The following is a 15,135-nucleotide window of genomic DNA, read 5'->3' as shown; positions in this document are numbered from 1 at the left end:
GTGCGATACTAGGTTACCTGCAGGCTGGATGCGAGCTGACAGTGGGACAGCGAATTTCGGTACGACCGCCATGTGCGTTACCCCAGCTCGATACATATAGAGACGAGATAGCATACAAGCACTAGCGTGGGCCTCTCGAAGGCGAGGCTGCATCGTGAAAGACCAGGGCCAGCGAGTGCAGGAGCTGATCTGCAGCCAAGTAAGAGAGCCAGGCCAGTCGGAGACTTGTGGCTTGCGCTCGCCCACTCCGAGGCCCCGGGCCTCGTTCAGCTGTCAACAGGCTAGCTCGGATTGTACACGCAGCCGCATTTGCAGAGACGCGTCCTAGTGACCGGCTGAGCTGTCCAGCGTGCGGACTTCACTTCGATGGGTTTCAACACATGCCTGATGATGACGATAAGCTGCTGTTAGATGCTCGATCGTGAGATGCACTACGTGTAGCGTAACACTCCGTCATGGATGACAGCGACGAAATCTTGACATCGGCATGGACCAGTCCCGCCTGTAGATCCGGGATCAGATCACCGCTAAGCAGGGGTCCTGGTCACGCTTTCCGCCTGGACGGCTTGAAGACTTCAAAGAGGTTCTCAGCTGCGCCTCTAGACTTCCCCTCTTAGAGGCTTCCTGAAGGCTTCCTGATTGAGTGGTGGTCGAGACCCCGCCTGCAATCGTGAATTACTGCATTCGCTCGAGTAGCAAAAACGTGAGGGCCAGTTGTCCAAAGTCGTCTGGAGCTGGACTGTGCGCCGCTTTTGTGGGGCCGCGACTGCACATCTCGGCTCTCCGCCTTCAGCATCATGCCACAACACCATCCACCACGCAATCGTCAGTATGCAATCTTGGTTCATATCACCGTTGTCCGTGTATCCGTCAACTTTCAGACCCACAGTTTGTACAGACTCGAAGTTCTATTAGCGTACGCACTCAATGTTGTAACCGAACATCTTCATTAAACTGTGCCTTAACTTCGAGTACTCATAGTCAGAGTAGCACAGCATGTTCTCGGGATGAAAGATCTGCAATCTTCCTGTAAGAAGCAAGTCATGCTCCGAAGAGAAATGCTGCAGGGCGATCCGGCTTATTCACAAACTTCCGCAGTTTTACTCACAATCATACTGTCCAACCCTGTCCGTGACGCAAACGACGGGATATTCCTACTGCAGGACCGCGTCTTCCTGCAGCCCATGTGGATGGCTCAAATGGACGCGCAATTCAGTACCTAGTAGCCACGCCCAATGCTAGAAGGCATCATCGATCTGCAATATCTGCGCGCTTCCGGAGTGTTACACTGATCATTCCAACAGGTTGGTTGACAGTTCGCGCAGTGTAACAAGATTGTCTCCGGTGATGACACAAACCGCAACTAGAATACCGCGAAACATGGCAGAAGCCTTCCGTTTCCGCATCTGCAGCTAATGTATTCCCCGAAATTGGATCTCGAACTGTAAGGACGTAATCGACGTTAGATATCTGGGGACGAGTATGTGCAATCCCTTGTTGGGAGATTTGTCCCCACAACTCCACGTACAGCCTCGTACTGTTCGCGCCGAATGCTCTGTCACTGTAGTGAACAGGGGTTCTTAGATCAAGGGAAGTACTTACACACACTGCAATGCTACCCGATAGGGGATTGATTGTACTATGGGATATTGGGCCTATGCTATAACTCCGACGCTCACAATAATGGACTGCGCTTTTGTCTTAGCATCGTCGACCGAATTTCAGATCCAGTCCACGTAGTAGCAAACAACACTAGCAGTACCAGTGAATTACTACATAGCTATAGGTATCGTCGACACCAGTGGCGGAATCGCGACCTTGAGCAACACCACCGTGACCAGCGATTTACATGGCAAATACCATTCTAAGTTGCCATCCTTCTGTGATAGGCTGCGGCTACCCCAAGCCATGTGCCAGTCCAGAAGAGCGGGACGAGTCTCGCTCGGCTATCTCTGGACCAGATGCTGCTAGCGAGCGCCACACCCAGTATCACAAAGAGCACCTCGCCTCTTGTCAGCAAGCCTCATGGAAGCCTGGGGCGGGCTCTTCCACAGATGGGAATCTGGGTGGCCTTTAGTACATCTGCATCTTAAGGGTGTATCGGCTACGATTGGGACGCGTGTGCTAGACCTTCATGGACCACGGCACACTGCCCATGATTTCTTGGCAGCGGTAGACGCACCCTCGCCGAGACATATGCGTGTAAGCTTGAAGCCACGATGCTTGATACTGAGACGGAGGCTTAGAGGCGACCATCAGCCCGAAGGCCACATTCTCATATCTTGGGATCGTGAAATGATCTATCAACATATTAATTGCATCTTGAAGGTCATTGTTCCTAGGGTGCATCGATCGGATTTGCATAACCCCCAGGCACGATGAAATCAACGAAGTGCCTGGTACTTTCAGCCCCGATATCAGCTACAGTCTTCGCAAACCGTCCCATCCGGATTCCTCTTTACAGTTGTCTTGTCTGGCACATCTTCAAGCTCCATGTCCTTCACCATCTCCTCAGCATTCCGCTCTGTCTTTCCGTCGACCTTGACGTCAACGGAATCTTGCGGTCCATTGTCCTTCTCTTCCTTTACAGCTTCTTTCTTTTTCCCGCCAACATCGCTATGCCCGAGGTCTTTCTTGGGGTCAATATGATCTCGGACGCGCTGTTTCAGCACTTTGGTTTCCGGGAAGCCACCTTCAGATTTGCGATCCCAAAGGAGTATTTTTTGGGCTTCGACTTCGCCTTCGTTTGAAGAATCTGTTGGGCTGGGTGGGATATAGGTCTACATTGTTAGCATGGCTGGGAGCATGGAAAATGTTGTTGCTGTGGCACACGTCGAATACGGGACCGACCTACCAACTCAACCTGGAAGAGTCCACCTGTCGCGGGTATCAGGGCGATTTCACCGATCTGGGTCCCGAATGTGGAGAGGAGCTCTTGGCCAAACTGGTGGTACGTGAGCGTTGTCCATCAGAGATATGGTAGGAGTTAAAGTACGTATGCGGCCCGCAGCATCCAGCGACACTGTGTGCAGTACGTGATAGCTACGCGGGGTAGATTCACCGGAGCGACCTGTGTTGACGCCATCTTATCAGCAGCTAATGATCTGTGATGTGAGTCGAACTTGAACTTCGTGAGAGGAACGAAAGAGCGACATCGGCTTATCGATTGGTTGCGTCATCGTTTGGTGAGTCTTGTGGAAAAGTGCGCTTGAGGGCTGCTAAAGCGAACATTATTATGGAACGAGTCTTCACAAGTATTGCATGCCTCTAGAGTGTGGAATGGTCTCATGGCTCACGACAATTGTTTGTAGCAAGTCTCACAATTTATCGTTACTGAAAGCTTTACTTGCGCTTGCATTTGCTTGTCATAGTCCCTGACAGTGGGACGGCGACTGAGGACAGCACGTCCGATCTTTGCTTATGACCCTGACGGACGGCCATGACAGTTGGGCAGGAACGATATTGGAAAGGAGACCTTAATGGACGTGCCCAACGGGTGTGATTGGCTAGCCCTGATTCACGGCTGCTCGCGATTGGCGCATCCACCGTGATTAATGCTCGGCAATTTCGAATGAACCAGTGGGCTCAAGCGTTGACAATAAGGGCCAGGGTGTCCTGTCCGTTGCTGTCGTGAGCGTGTCGGCTGTTCTCGTGTTGCGACTTCTTTCATGGAAAGGCCTTTTCCAAATTTTGGCGGGTTGTTGTGTATGGCGAGTAAACAAACATGAAGATTGGAGGCCACGGGTTTGACAGCCCCCAGTTCCTGCACGCAATTGATTTGAGATGAATGCGATGTTTCAGACAACGTGATGTGATGCATGGATCATAATCTGGACATGACTTCTCCAGACATTAAAGCACCACGCGCTGCGTGATTGCCCTGGTACGTCACGCCTAGCGCGTTGCTATGGGAAAGCAGCCGCAGTTAGGAGAGCTCACGACTCCTTTTCAAACATACAACCTGTCACAGTCGCTAGATCTTCCAGTTGTCACGCTATTCGTATCGTCTCCAGAGCAATCGTTGTAAGTGATGCACTCCGCTGAAACCCTTGTTCCCTGCCCTCCGTGGCCGCAATTGCGCACACACCACCATCATCTCACACGCCGTTTCGCCCACATCAAGCTGCCACTCGTCCTCTCCACACAACGCACTCGCACCACGAAAGGCATTGCTGACGACAGTCTGCTCCTATCGCAGACATGAGTTCCGGCGTGCGCAACCTCCGCGCCATGTTCGAGCAGAACGCAGCTTCTTCTCCTGAACCCCGCGGCCGTTCCCCAGGAAGCTCTTCGGCGGCCGACGACACCAGTCGCCCAACCTCCAAAGTGCGCGCCTCGTTCGTTTCCGTCGAGCACCCAATCCCCGTCGAGCACACGATGCCCCAAGCCAGCGATTTTGTGGGCGCCAACAAGGCAGCCCCGTCCAACAGCACAGCTGCGAATCGCCGCGAAAGCTTCAGCGTGTCCCAGGACACTACTGGAGAGGTTGCAGAGCTCAGGCAAAGCATTAGCGACGAGCGGGAGGAGCGCAGGAAGAGTGTTGCCATCATTGAGGCTGTTCCAGAGCAGGCCATAGCCTCGCGGGAGTCTTCAGCTGGTCCACCACCCATCAGGAACGAGCCCGAGGGTGACCTGGTGAATTTGGGTCACATCATGAAGGGCTCTGTCTTTCCCGAGTCTTCAGCAGATACAGACGCTGGTGCACCTCAGCCGGAGGAAGCGCCAGCCCCTGAGCTGCCTGCAGTCGTGGAGGAGTCTGCGAAGGAGGACGAGGCTGCTTTGGCGCCAGTTCGAGAGACACCTGTTGAGAACCTCAACCAGGCTACAACAGAAGCGGAAGAAGAGGTTTCTCTGAAGCCAGCGGATGCGACCGATGCTTCTACTGTCCCCAGTGACAATACTCTTCCTTCGTCCGCTCAAGAGTCGAAGCCAGCGAGCAACGAGCCCGCCGTGGCCTCACTAGCTCCTCCAGCCGAGATCACTGTTGCGACACCGAAGCCTGCTCCAGGTAGCGCCAAGACGAATGGAACACCCGCGACCAAGGGCAAGCTCGAGCCTAAGAAGCCCGCAGCTATCTCTACCTCCAAAGCTTCTGCGTCTAAGAGCACACCAGTCAAGAGCCCGCTGCCCAGGGCTGCACTGAAGACGCCGACTAACCTCAAGCCTTCAGCAGCTGTGCCTAAGGCTGTCACACTTGTCTCGAAGCCCGCTGCGGCTGCTAAGCCTGCAGTGAAGCCAGTTTCGAAGGAGCCTGCTAAGGTACCTGCGCCAAAGCCGAAGACCAGCCATACATCGCTGCGACAATCGACGGCCCCGGCATCCACCGTCGCTGCAAAAGCAAAGACGGTCGCTGCTGAGAGCAAGAAGCCTGCAGCTACCAAGCCAAAGTACGTATTGTGTGGCTCCGAGATGTCGCGGGTCTAACCCAACTGTAATAGGGAAATTACCGCCACCTCCCCTCCGTCTATCAAGAAGCCGAAGGCTAGGTCACCCACTCGTCCTGTTGCGCTTAACTCGCGCCTCACTGCTCCCACTGCGGCCTCCGCCGCGAAGCTGCAAGGAGAAGAAGCAAAGGTCACCCGTAAGCCTTCGACCGCAACCCGCCCAGCGACAAAGCCTGTCGCTACCAAGCCTTCTCGTCCTTCAGTCGCACCCAGTGCGAGCACGACAAAGCGGCCAGAGTCGCGAACTTCTACGGTCGGCGCCAAGCCTGGCTTCCTTGAGCGTATGTCGCGCCCCACAGCTGCTAGTGCCAGTAAAGTGCACGAAAAGCCTACCTCGCCGCCCCGGAAAGTCCCTGCAAAGACAAGCATTCTCCAGAAGAGCAAGAACAAGGTAGAAGAGGTTGCAACTAAGATGAAGGAAGCTGTAGCGACCAACGGCCATTCGGACGAGCACGCAAAGACGGAGGCAGTAAACGATACTAGCGCCCACACCGAAGGCGCTGAAGAGCCCGCTGCCGAGAAAGCCCCAGAATCTATCCCTGAAGCTGTCGCCGAGGAAGTAGACCAGTCTGAGCCAGTAAAGACAGACACACCTGTTCCTGAAGGCGAGCCATCCGCTGTGGAGCTGCAGACACCCAGCCTCCAAGGCGAAGCTGTCCGTTAGTCACACTCTGTGCATCCTCTTAAGGAAGAGGTTCTCTGGCTGTACGCTGTGGTCTTCGCCTGCCTGATCTGGCTCCTGCTTTTCTTCTTCTTCTTCCTGTTTCAGCATTTCCAGGAGCGTTCATCTGGCGGAGCTTCATATCCATTGGCGGTGTTTTTGATTTTGAGGTTCAGACTTATTGCATTTCTCCGCTACGCCCGTCGGGTCTGGATATGGCAATTTGTTCTCAAAGTTTGGTCTGCAGGCTGGGACTTGGTGAAGGCGCTGTGGTATGATAAGGATCTGTATCATGAAGTGCTCTTGAATATCCTCAGAAGCATCTGGCCTCAATTGTAGCATAGCAATCAATATATTCCCCCTCAGACTACGTCGATCTTCGTTACACCTAAATGCGCGCGGTGTCAGGTGAGAGCAACACACGTAGATATGCTGGACCAATCAGAGTGCGTCAACTTTCAACTTTCTCACGAAAGTTTCGGACCTCCGTCGTAGACCCTGGACCCAACAGTAGACGCCAGCGTCGTACTTTCACTTCTTCTCCTCTGATTGTATCCAGTGCAATTCGAGATGAGGGTCCAATCTATCATCAGAGCACAATCGCTCGCCACCAGCAGCCTCCGTACTGCTGCTCGCACGGCTTCACGGACCCCTTCGCGATGCGCGCTCTCCACCGCTGCGGCGTCGCGTACTCCCTTCACCGGCGGTCTGAAGACCGACACATGGATAAACAATCAGCAAAGGAGATGGCAGTCTGTTGCAGCACAAGTGTAGGTGCAATCCCTATTGTTGCTGTATTCACGTTGTGGCAAGAAGGCAAATGAGCTAATCGTAGTCCTTAGTCTGGCGCAAGCAAAAGATGACCCGTCAACATTGTCGCAAGACGACATTGTCGCAAATCTCGATCCCGTCGAGTATCAACGCCTTTCTCGAGTTCGCAACATCGGTATCGCAGCGCACATCGACTCCGGAAAGACCACCGTCACCGAGCGTGTTCTCTTCTACACAGGCCGAATCAATGCCATTCACGAAGTTCGAGGCAAAGATGCTGTTGGCGCAAAGATGGATTCGATGGACCTGGAGCGCGAGAAGGGTATCACCATTCAATCTGCCGCGACGTTTTGTGATTGGATCAAGAAGGATGATGAAGGCAAGGACGAGAAATACCACGTCAACTTGATCGACACACCTGGACATATCGATTTCACCATTGAAGTCGAGCGAGCACTGCGAGTTCTCGATGGAGCTGTCATGATTCTCTGCGCCGTCAGCGGTGTCCAGTCTCAGACCATCACAGTCGACCGACAGATGAAGCGCTACAACATTCCTAGGTTGTCGTTTGTTAACAAGATGGACCGCATGGGCGCCAACCCGTGGAAGGCCGTTGAGCAGATCAACCAGAAGTTGCGCATTGCCGCAGCTGCTATTCAAGTCCCTATCGGGCGCGAAGATGGCTTCTTGGGCGTTGTCGACCTCGTCAAGATGCAGGCTCTCTACAGTGAGGGCGAGAAAGGAGAGATCATCAGGGCTACGAACGAGATCCCGGCCGATCTAATCGACCTCTGCAAAGAGAAGAGGGCAACACTCATCGAGACTCTGGCGGATGTAGACGACGAGATCGCCGAAATCTTCCTGATGGAAGAGACACCCACAGAGGCTCAGATCAAGGCCGCGATCCGTCGCGCGACCATTTCCCTCAAGTTTACACCCGTACTTATGGGCTCCGCGCTCGCCGACAAGTCAGTCCAGCCCATGCTCGACGCTGTATGCGACTACTTGCCCAACCCCTCTGAGGTCGAGAACATGGCTTTGGACAAGAAGAGGGCTGAAGCGCCAGTCAAGCTGGTATCGTACAATGCGCTGCCTTTCGTCGGTCTTGCGTTCAAGCTTGAAGAGAGCAACTTCGGTCAGTTGACTTACATTCGTGTCTACCAGGGTACACTGAGGAAGGGCATGAATGTGTTCAACGCGAGGTCAGACAAGAAGGTCAAGATTCCCAAGATTGTGCGCATGCACTCCAACGATATGGAGGAAGTCCAGGAGATTGGCGCTGGTGAAATCTGCGCTGTGTTCGGTGTGGACTGCGCGTCTGGTGACACCTTCACCGACGGCGGTCTGGGATACACCATGGTGAGTGGCCCTCTTTGCTTGAAGATGATCGCAGCACTAACTTCTCTAGACCTCCATGTTCGTTCCTGAGCCTGTCATCTCGTTGTCAATCAAGCCCAAGCACACCAAGGATACTCCCAACTTCAGTAAAGCCATGAACCGCTTCACCCGTGAGGATCCTACCTTCCGTATCCACGTTGACCCCGAGTCCCAAGAGACCGTCATCTCTGGTATGGGCGAGTTGCACCTGGACATCTACATCGAACGCTTACGTCGTGAGTACCGCGTCGACTGCGAAACCGGCCAGCCTCAGGTCGCCTACCGCGAGACGCTCACGAAGCGTGTCAACTTCGACCACACATTGAAGAAGCAGTCCGGTGGTTCTGGAGATTTCGCGCGTATCATCGGATGGATGGAGCCCACCGACGAGCTTTCCGAGAACAAGTTCGAGACCCAGGTCACGGGTGACAACCTATCTGAGAAGTTCCTGTACGCTTGCGAGAAGGGATTCAACGGGTCCATTATCAAGGGTCCTCTGCTCGGTCACCGCGTTCTGGGTACAAGAATGGTCATCACCGACGGTGCTACCCACGCTGTCGATTCCAGTGAAATGGCCTTCAAGAAAGCGACCGCCCAGGCTTTCCGCAAGAACTTCGCAATTGCTGCCCCTCAGGTTCTTGAGCCTTTGATGAAGACTACGATCACTGCGCCGTCCGAGTTCCAGGGTAACATTATCGGCCTGTTGAACAAGCGCAACGCCGTCATCATTGATACCGAGACCGGCCCGGAGGATTTCACCGTCTACGCCGACTGCTCGTTGCACAGCATGTTTGGTTTCAGTTCGCTGCTGAGAGCCAGCACGCAAGGAAAGGGCGAGTTCAGCATGGAGTTCAGCCACTACAGCCCTGCGCCGCCGCAGATGCAGAAGGAGCTGATTGCCAAGTACGAGAAGGAGAGGAAGGACAACGAATAAGGAACTAATAAGGACGAACTGTGAGAAGTGACTCCTTGATTGGGGTCGCGATTCTTCTTGTACTATCGCCTTTGAGTCGAGACTCAAGGGCTAGGGCTTGCATATAGATGGGCGCATTTTGGAAAATTCAGGTGTAGTATAGCTGTACATGTACGATTGATGTATGTACCGTAGCGGAGACGAATGATATCCCCTCCATTTACCAACAGTGTGCAAGGCTTTGTCGCTAGTATTACTGTGCGTAGAGATGGTTGAACAAGGAGTGAGGTGGTACATCGTACATGGTATGATATGCTCATGGTCTCTGACCCTGCTGAAGCAACTTGGGTGCAGTCATCTCCTATACTAATCTCTCCAGTGCTATATGTACATGTTTGCGTCGCGTCTCTGTGATGCTGTTGTACATGCGCCTGGCCAACTTGTGACCTTGTTTTCCACCTTAGACATTTGTGTCTAGTTCTTCTCAGCGCGCGCGGCCTTCAGGGCCTGGTACTGTCGCGACAGAATGGTGGGGCGGTTGTTGACGCTGCCGAAAGCTTGGGTAATGATGGGCGAGCTATCCGTACGGATGGTTGTGCCAATGGCCATGAAGAAGCTATGCTAGCAGTGAGTGAATGTCTCACAGACACGCTGGTTGCTACGCACCCAAATGTCGCCGCAGATCCCATCATGTACTGTCCGAGCGTGCGCAGCATGCCGTTAGGCCCAGGGCCGAATCGGACAATGTTGGTGAAGCCTGGCGAAGTTAGGGCAAGCATCGTATGCATAAGTTGTTGTGCGCACCAAAGATGAAGCCAATGATCAGACCAACAGCTGTACATGCGGTCAGAAAGCCATCCAGCAAGTGTCGAGTCTTCGCGACGTACATCCACCCATCATACCACCCATCTTCACTGCATGGTGTTAGCGCCTTCCTCGCAGACAGTTAGATCACAGCTAGACGGCAGCAACGTACGCTTGTCGAGCGTGGAGGGGCCATGCGCGCCGCCTCCGGGCATAGCTCCTACAGGAACGGGCATCTTGACGAATTGTGGGTGAGACCTGGATGCAGAACAAATGCGGAGAGAAACGCGGCGGGTCGACAGCTGCTCGGTGCCGAAGAACAGTCCACTGCAAGCTACTGGAGGTATGTGGGGCAGCCAATGCGCTGATACTCCGCTCGATAGCCGGCTGAGCAGACGACAATGTGAAGGGCCGACGCGGGCGAGAAAGGTCACAGGCTACAGGCTACTCTCGCAGAAGGATGCGATGGACAGACTGCGGGCTCGACTCGAGGCGTCTGGCGCTGCAGCTTCACTTTGCGCGAGGCCGTTGAACACGTGACCGAACGCTGCATTCCAAGACTGCTGCACTGCGGCGGAGGGAGAGTGCAGACTCGACTGGCCTGTACGACGTGCTGTGCATATACCTGCGACGCGCTGTGCACATATTCGTCGCAAGCTGACCGTGAATATCTGCTGCTGTCCGCGGAACTGCTGCTGGCGCCCGTCCCAGCGTCATCCCATCGTTGCAGGCTCGCAAGCGAGACAAGGCCAGGCCAGCGCGACGACCTCCCGCTCCTGGAATCTTAGCCCACCGCACCCTTCACCCACGCTTCCCCCGGCAGCCCGTCTCGCGGCCCCTATATCGCTATCTCGCTGCCAGCCTGGCCCTGTCGCTGCTGCACGCTGCACCCCGTCTGCAGGTCGCATCGCCCACCGTCGCACGGGCTCCCGGAGACAGGACAGCACACGACCGACCCCGAGACCCCGAGCAGCGCATCTCAGCGCTGCACCGCCAGCTGCCACCCGCCGCCTGCTGCCCTCGGCCGCGACGCATGCTCTGAGCGCCACCCGCCGCCCGTCGCTGCTCTGCCCGCCGCCTGTTGTGGTTCTGCCGCCGCACCGCCGTCGCTCGCGCCCAGCCCGGAACACGGACGGCCACAAAAAGTGACGACGTGACGACCCTGAATCAACAACGCAGCCTCCGCCCCAGACGCCGGCCGCCCGCCGTGAGCCTCGCAAATGACGGCTGTCGCTCCTCCCGTGCAATTCCAGAACATCAACCGGCAGGCATGGAGCGCTGAAGGAGGCGCGAACGGCGCCATGTACATGCCGCGGAAGAGCGCCCAACGCACAAACTCGTCGTCGTCCCTCGCGTCACAGGCCTCGTCCACCTCCACCCTCTCGCCCGCACAGCAGTCACAGCCCAACGGCGCCGTGCTCCCAAACGGCACCGACGCCAGCGCCTGGGCCGCCCGCAAGACAAAAGGACCCAAGGGCCTCTATCCAGCGACCAAGACCGAGCCCGTTGCCGGCCTCTCCATTGCACGCCCGCACCAGATCGCCACCGCCGGCCCCGGCGCCTCGGCTGCCTCTGCCATGAGCGCCCTGCAGGCCCCGTCCGCCATGCTGCCCTCGCAGCAAAACGGCGTGCTGCAGTCGCAGCAGAACGGCGTGCAGCGACAGGGAGCCGAAAGCACCGCCATACTGCACCTGATCCCCATGAACGGCACCTTCGAGCGCAAGACCATCACCGTGCCCTTCTTCCCGGACGTGCTCCGCATCGGGCGCCAGACAAACAACAAGACAATACCCACTCCCCTCAACGGCTACTTTGACTCCAAGGTCCTATCTCGACAGCATGCCGAGGTGTGGGCCGACCGCAACGGCAAGATATGGATCCGTGACGTCAAGTCGTCGAACGGCACCTTCGTTAATGGCCAACGGCTGTCACAAGAAAACAGAGACTCGGACCCACACGAGCTCAGGGAGCAGGACATGCTGGAGCTTGGAATCGACATCGTCAGCGAGGACCAGAAGACCATCGTCCACCACAAGGTCGCCGCTCGCGTTGAGCATGCTGGCATCTATGCCCGGTCACCCAACGACGTCCTCGACCTGAACTTTGGCGAACTCGAAGGCAGTCAGATGCAGAACATGGTGGGAGCAAATGGCCAGCAGCAAATGGCGAACATGCGCGGTCGCACACCCAGCCAAGGTTCCATGAATGGACAGCGCATGCAGATGTCAGGCGGCGCACAAGCATACCAAAATGCAATGCAACAACCACGCCATCCCAACTTCTGGCTGCAGCCCATCACCATGGAGCAGGTGGTGAAGAAGCTGAATGTGAGTGTGATTTGCAGACGAAGGCTACTTGTACTAATCCTTTTCAGGCTGAGATGAAAGCTGCCAAGCAGCAATCACAAGACTTGCAGCAGGCTCACCAGTACATCAATTCTATTCTTTCCGCAGAACCGAAAAAGGAACCGGCGAAGTCGTCGCCTGCCAATTCCATCAGGATCTCGCCTATCAAGGATGTTAACCTAAAGGCCAGGTTTTCCGACCCTCCAGCTCCCCCGCCACAACAGCCTCTGCCCGAGAAACCAATTTCTGCATCGTCTCTCAAGAGGTCAGACACTGAGCGTCCCAAAATAGCGTCGCCTGTTCGGTCAGATGCACAGATGTCAACCCTCACAGACGCACTGAACAACGCGAAAAAAGAAATTGAAACGCAAGGCCTACGACTTCGGGACTTGGAGTCTCTGTTGAGTGAGGAGCGACGTGCGAGGGAAGACGCTGAGGAGCGAGCGAACCGACTTGAGCGAGAGTCGATCAAGGAGCACGAAGACCCAGCGGAGGCGGACGAGGAGAGGAGTGCGGTTGACGAGGCCGTGGTTGAAGAGCCGAGCAACGCTGGCGTGGAGAACGGCTCTGCATCGCCCTCGACCGACACCACGGCGCGCTTGCAACACCGTCTCGAGACTATGATGTTGGAGATGAACGAGATGAAGCAACAGATGGAGCGGTACCGCGAGCGCGCCGAAGCTGCTGAGTCCGACCGCGCGAGCTTGGCGGAGATGATCGAGAACATCAGAAAAGACAATGCAAAGTCGAGTAGTGGAGGCAGCAGGCGACGAAGCCGCAGCGGCGGCGATGAAACGAGAGAAACCAGAAGTATTGGTGTTGACGGTACTGAGGATGACGATGAGGCTGAAGAGGGCGAAATTGTCATTATCAAAGACCGCGACGTCGATGAGGATAGTGCAGGCACGCTGTCCCGAAGAGCCAGCCAACAGAACGGGCATGCCACAGACGGCGGGGCGAAGGAGTCATCGAAGCCGTCCAACGCCCTCTCAATTCACCGCCACAGCAGCGCTGACTTCATGTACCATGGTGGTCCGGTGGGTGCTATTGTGACAGTAGTCGCAATTGGAGTAGCCGTCATGGCTATGCTCAATCAGTATCCAAAGGCCGAGCGCTGAGTGAGCGCGCGCAGCTACACTTGGCCACTACGGCAGATCGACTTTGGCGGGAAGACCGGACAAGCTGGACTGGCATAGATTTCGGGGCGATGCACAGCTCCGAGGACTGCGTTTACTGAATCACCAGCACACCTCAGACCCGTTATTCCTCGGTCTTCCCAGCGAGATTCCAACACCTCCCACAATCACCGCCACAGCGCCTACAAACACGACAGGCGCATGACACATCACGACCAGCAAGCGCATTCGCAACGAACAAGCTCAAATCGAATCCAGCGTCACACATTTAGTGACAGTTATCCAGCATATTTCCTTTCCGGCGTTTGCATAATTTGGGCCATCTGGAGACCTGCCATGGGTCTTCCACAAGGGCATACGGAGGCGTTAGTAATTCTGTTAGGTATTTGGCTGGCGTTCGAGTTGAATCGGATTGGATCGGATGGCAGCCCTAGAGGCACCACACGGGTATTATCTCCTGCGGACATCCTCCTTTGCCGGGTTTCATACTTCATACCCTGCCGGGCATCGTGCCTCACCATTCACTGTATCAGCAAGCGAATCTTTCCTTTGTAACATCACGAACTATCTACTTGAGTCTTGGATGATGGAGGCTCGAAGGAAGCATCGGGGAGGGCTTGTTACGACGAGCTTTGGAGCTAGATTGGCTGTGTGTGACAAAGGGGTCGCTTTCTTCTTCAATGATACATATTCACCTTGGTCCACCTCGCTGCTATGGGTATCTTAATTCGTAGTGATGTCCACTCACGCCAGTCCAATACACACCGTCACCGTACTCAGCATGCGTATCCGCGTCTCCGGCACATCCTCGTCGTCCTCCCCGTCGTCGCCACCCATCTCCACGTCGTCAATCGCCTGCACGTTCCCCATCTCCACGCGCACCCGGCAATCGCTCTCGCCCTGGAACTTGACGCCCAGCTCCAGCGCCCGCGGAATCGCCCGCCCCGTCGCCTTGACGTAGACTTCTTCTCCGCGTCCCGCATCCACTCCCTTCCCCTTCCCCTTCTTCCCCGCCGCCGCCGCAAGCGCAATACTCGCCTCCACGGCCGCCGCGTCCAGACGCCCATTCGCCTGCAGCCCCTGCGCGCCTCCACCGCGACTATTACTCCCGCCCCTGCCCCTCCTGTTCCCCCGCCCCTCCCCCGCACCCGCGGCCTGCGTCCCCCGCCGCTCGATCCCCGCCAGCAGCCCGCGAATGCGCTTACACGCGGCCACGAACGGCGTCGCCGCAGACACGTAGAGCACCTTGGGCGCGGCGGCGGCGGCCTCGGGGCGCGGGATGGCGGGGCGCAGGAGCGGCCGTTTCGTGAGCGTGGCGTTTGGGGGCAGCTGCGGGCGCTTCTGGATGGCCGTGGGTTTCGCGGGTTTGGGGCCGCGCGTGCGTGGTTCCGGGGTGTGTTGTGGTGGGGGTGGGCGCGGGCCGCGGATGTGTGGGACGTAGGTGTTCTTGTGGTTGGCTCTTGTGCGCATGCGTTTTGGGGTGGGGTGGGTGGTGGTGGGTGCGGCTTGTTGGGGTTGGGCGCAGGGTGGAGTTGCGGTCGTTGGGGTGGTGGTTGGTTGCTGTGAGGGAGGTTTGGGTTGCGGCTTGGGGTCGCCGCTGCGAGTGCGCTTTTGGGCTGGCATGGTGGGCGGTTTTGGGTTGTGTGTGCTGAGAGAGAGATGTTTGAGTTGTTATTTTGGAGGC

General features: G+C 56.1%; 6 protein-coding genes across 6 annotated transcripts; 3 read left to right on the top strand and 3 right to left on the bottom strand.

Moving 5' to 3' along the window:
• Positions 1-2,399: 2,399 nt before the first annotated feature.
• On the bottom strand, positions 2,400-3,321 carry C7974DRAFT_226420 (seleno protein W family protein). The gene is made up of 3 exons (XM_046137283.1): positions 2,996-3,321; positions 2,855-2,944; positions 2,400-2,780 (listed from the first exon to the last, which is right to left on the bottom strand). Exons 1-3 carry the CDS (start codon positions 3,083-3,085, stop codon positions 2,418-2,420), a joined length of 543 nt encoding a protein of 180 aa, XP_045994582.1. The 5' UTR covers positions 3,086-3,321; the 3' UTR covers positions 2,400-2,417.
• Positions 3,322-3,901: 580 nt separating this feature from the next.
• On the top strand, positions 3,902-5,576 carry C7974DRAFT_226408 (uncharacterized protein). The gene has a single exon (XM_046137282.1). It carries the CDS (start codon positions 4,201-4,203, stop codon positions 5,422-5,424), a length of 1,224 nt encoding a protein of 407 aa, XP_045994581.1. The 5' UTR covers positions 3,902-4,200; the 3' UTR covers positions 5,425-5,576.
• A 1,016-nt stretch (positions 5,577-6,592) lies between these two features.
• On the top strand, positions 6,593-9,386 carry C7974DRAFT_340211 (elongation factor G, mitochondrial). The gene is made up of 3 exons (XM_046139252.1): positions 6,593-6,875; positions 6,948-8,235; positions 8,285-9,386. The coding sequence occupies exons 1-3, from the start codon at positions 6,676-6,678 to the stop codon at positions 9,185-9,187; spliced, it is 2,391 nt and encodes a 796-aa protein (XP_045994580.1). The 5' UTR covers positions 6,593-6,675; the 3' UTR covers positions 9,188-9,386.
• Positions 9,387-10,540, bottom strand: C7974DRAFT_398910 (reactive mitochondrial oxygen species modulator 1-domain-containing protein). The gene is made up of 5 exons (XM_046142362.1): positions 10,143-10,540; positions 10,054-10,080; positions 9,971-10,000; positions 9,833-9,923; positions 9,387-9,782 (listed from the first exon to the last, which is right to left on the bottom strand). The coding sequence occupies exons 1-5, from the start codon at positions 10,204-10,206 to the stop codon at positions 9,641-9,643; spliced, it is 354 nt and encodes a 117-aa protein (XP_045994579.1). The 5' UTR covers positions 10,207-10,540; the 3' UTR covers positions 9,387-9,640.
• A 650-nt stretch (positions 10,541-11,190) lies between these two features.
• Positions 11,191-13,674, top strand: C7974DRAFT_458037 (uncharacterized protein; the record flags this gene model as incomplete). Its single annotated transcript, XM_046146074.1, has 2 exons — positions 11,191-12,297; positions 12,345-13,674. The coding sequence occupies 2 exons, from the start codon at positions 11,191-11,193 to the stop codon at positions 13,431-13,433; spliced, it is 2,196 nt and encodes a 731-aa protein (XP_045994578.1). The 3' UTR covers positions 13,434-13,674.
• Positions 13,675-14,149: 475 nt separating this feature from the next.
• Positions 14,150-15,111, bottom strand: C7974DRAFT_426316 (Rpp20 subunit of nuclear RNase MRP and P-domain-containing protein). The gene has a single exon (XM_046144515.1). It carries the CDS (start codon positions 15,072-15,074, stop codon positions 14,196-14,198), a length of 879 nt encoding a protein of 292 aa, XP_045994577.1. The 5' UTR covers positions 15,075-15,111; the 3' UTR covers positions 14,150-14,195.
• Between the last annotated feature and the right edge of the window lie 24 nt (positions 15,112-15,135).

This window comes from Boeremia exigua (assembly GCF_020726555.1).
Source record: "Boeremia exigua strain MPI-SDFR-AT-0100 chromosome Unknown C7974scaffold_9, whole genome shotgun sequence".
Taxonomy (NCBI): Eukaryota; Fungi; Ascomycota; class Dothideomycetes; order Pleosporales; family Didymellaceae; genus Boeremia; species Boeremia exigua.
The sequence above is the reverse complement of the archived record's forward strand: the minus strand, read 5'-3'. Positions and strand labels throughout refer to the sequence as shown.

Bases quoted from the DNA above. Each gene is read 5' to 3' on its own strand.
- C7974DRAFT_340211 (XM_046139252.1), top strand. From the start codon at position 6,676: ATGAGGGTCCAATCTATCATCAGAGCACAATCGCTCGCCACCAGCAGC. The intron at 6,876-6,947 runs GTAGGTGCAATC...CGTAGTCCTTAG, and splicing joins CAGTCTGTTGCAGCACAAGT to TCTGGCGCAAGCAAAAGATG. The intron at 8,236-8,284 runs GTGAGTGGCCCT...TAACTTCTCTAG, and splicing joins GCGGTCTGGGATACACCATG to ACCTCCATGTTCGTTCCTGA.
- C7974DRAFT_226420 (XM_046137283.1), bottom strand. From the start codon at position 3,085: ATGGCGTCAACACAGGTCGCTCCGGTGAATCTACCCCGCGTAGCTATC. The intron at 2,945-2,995 runs GTACTTTAACTC...ACGTACCACCAG, and splicing joins GGATGCTGCGGGCCGCATAC to TTTGGCCAAGAGCTCCTCTC. The intron at 2,781-2,854 runs GTAGGTCGGTCC...CTAACAATGTAG, and splicing joins GACTCTTCCAGGTTGAGTTG to ACCTATATCCCACCCAGCCC.
- C7974DRAFT_426316 (XM_046144515.1), bottom strand. From the start codon at position 15,074: ATGCCAGCCCAAAAGCGCACTCGCAGCGGCGACCCCAAGCCGCAACCC.
- C7974DRAFT_398910 (XM_046142362.1), bottom strand. From the start codon at position 10,206: ATGCCCGTTCCTGTAGGAGCTATGCCCGGAGGCGGCGCGCATGGCCCC. The intron at 9,924-9,970 runs GTGCGCACAACA...TAACTTCGCCAG, and splicing joins GATCATTGGCTTCATCTTTG to GCTTCACCAACATTGTCCGA. The intron at 9,783-9,832 runs GTGCGTAGCAAC...CTGCTAGCATAG, and splicing joins GGATCTGCGGCGACATTTGG to CTTCTTCATGGCCATTGGCA.
- C7974DRAFT_226408 (XM_046137282.1), top strand. From the start codon at position 4,201: ATGAGTTCCGGCGTGCGCAACCTCCGCGCCATGTTCGAGCAGAACGCA.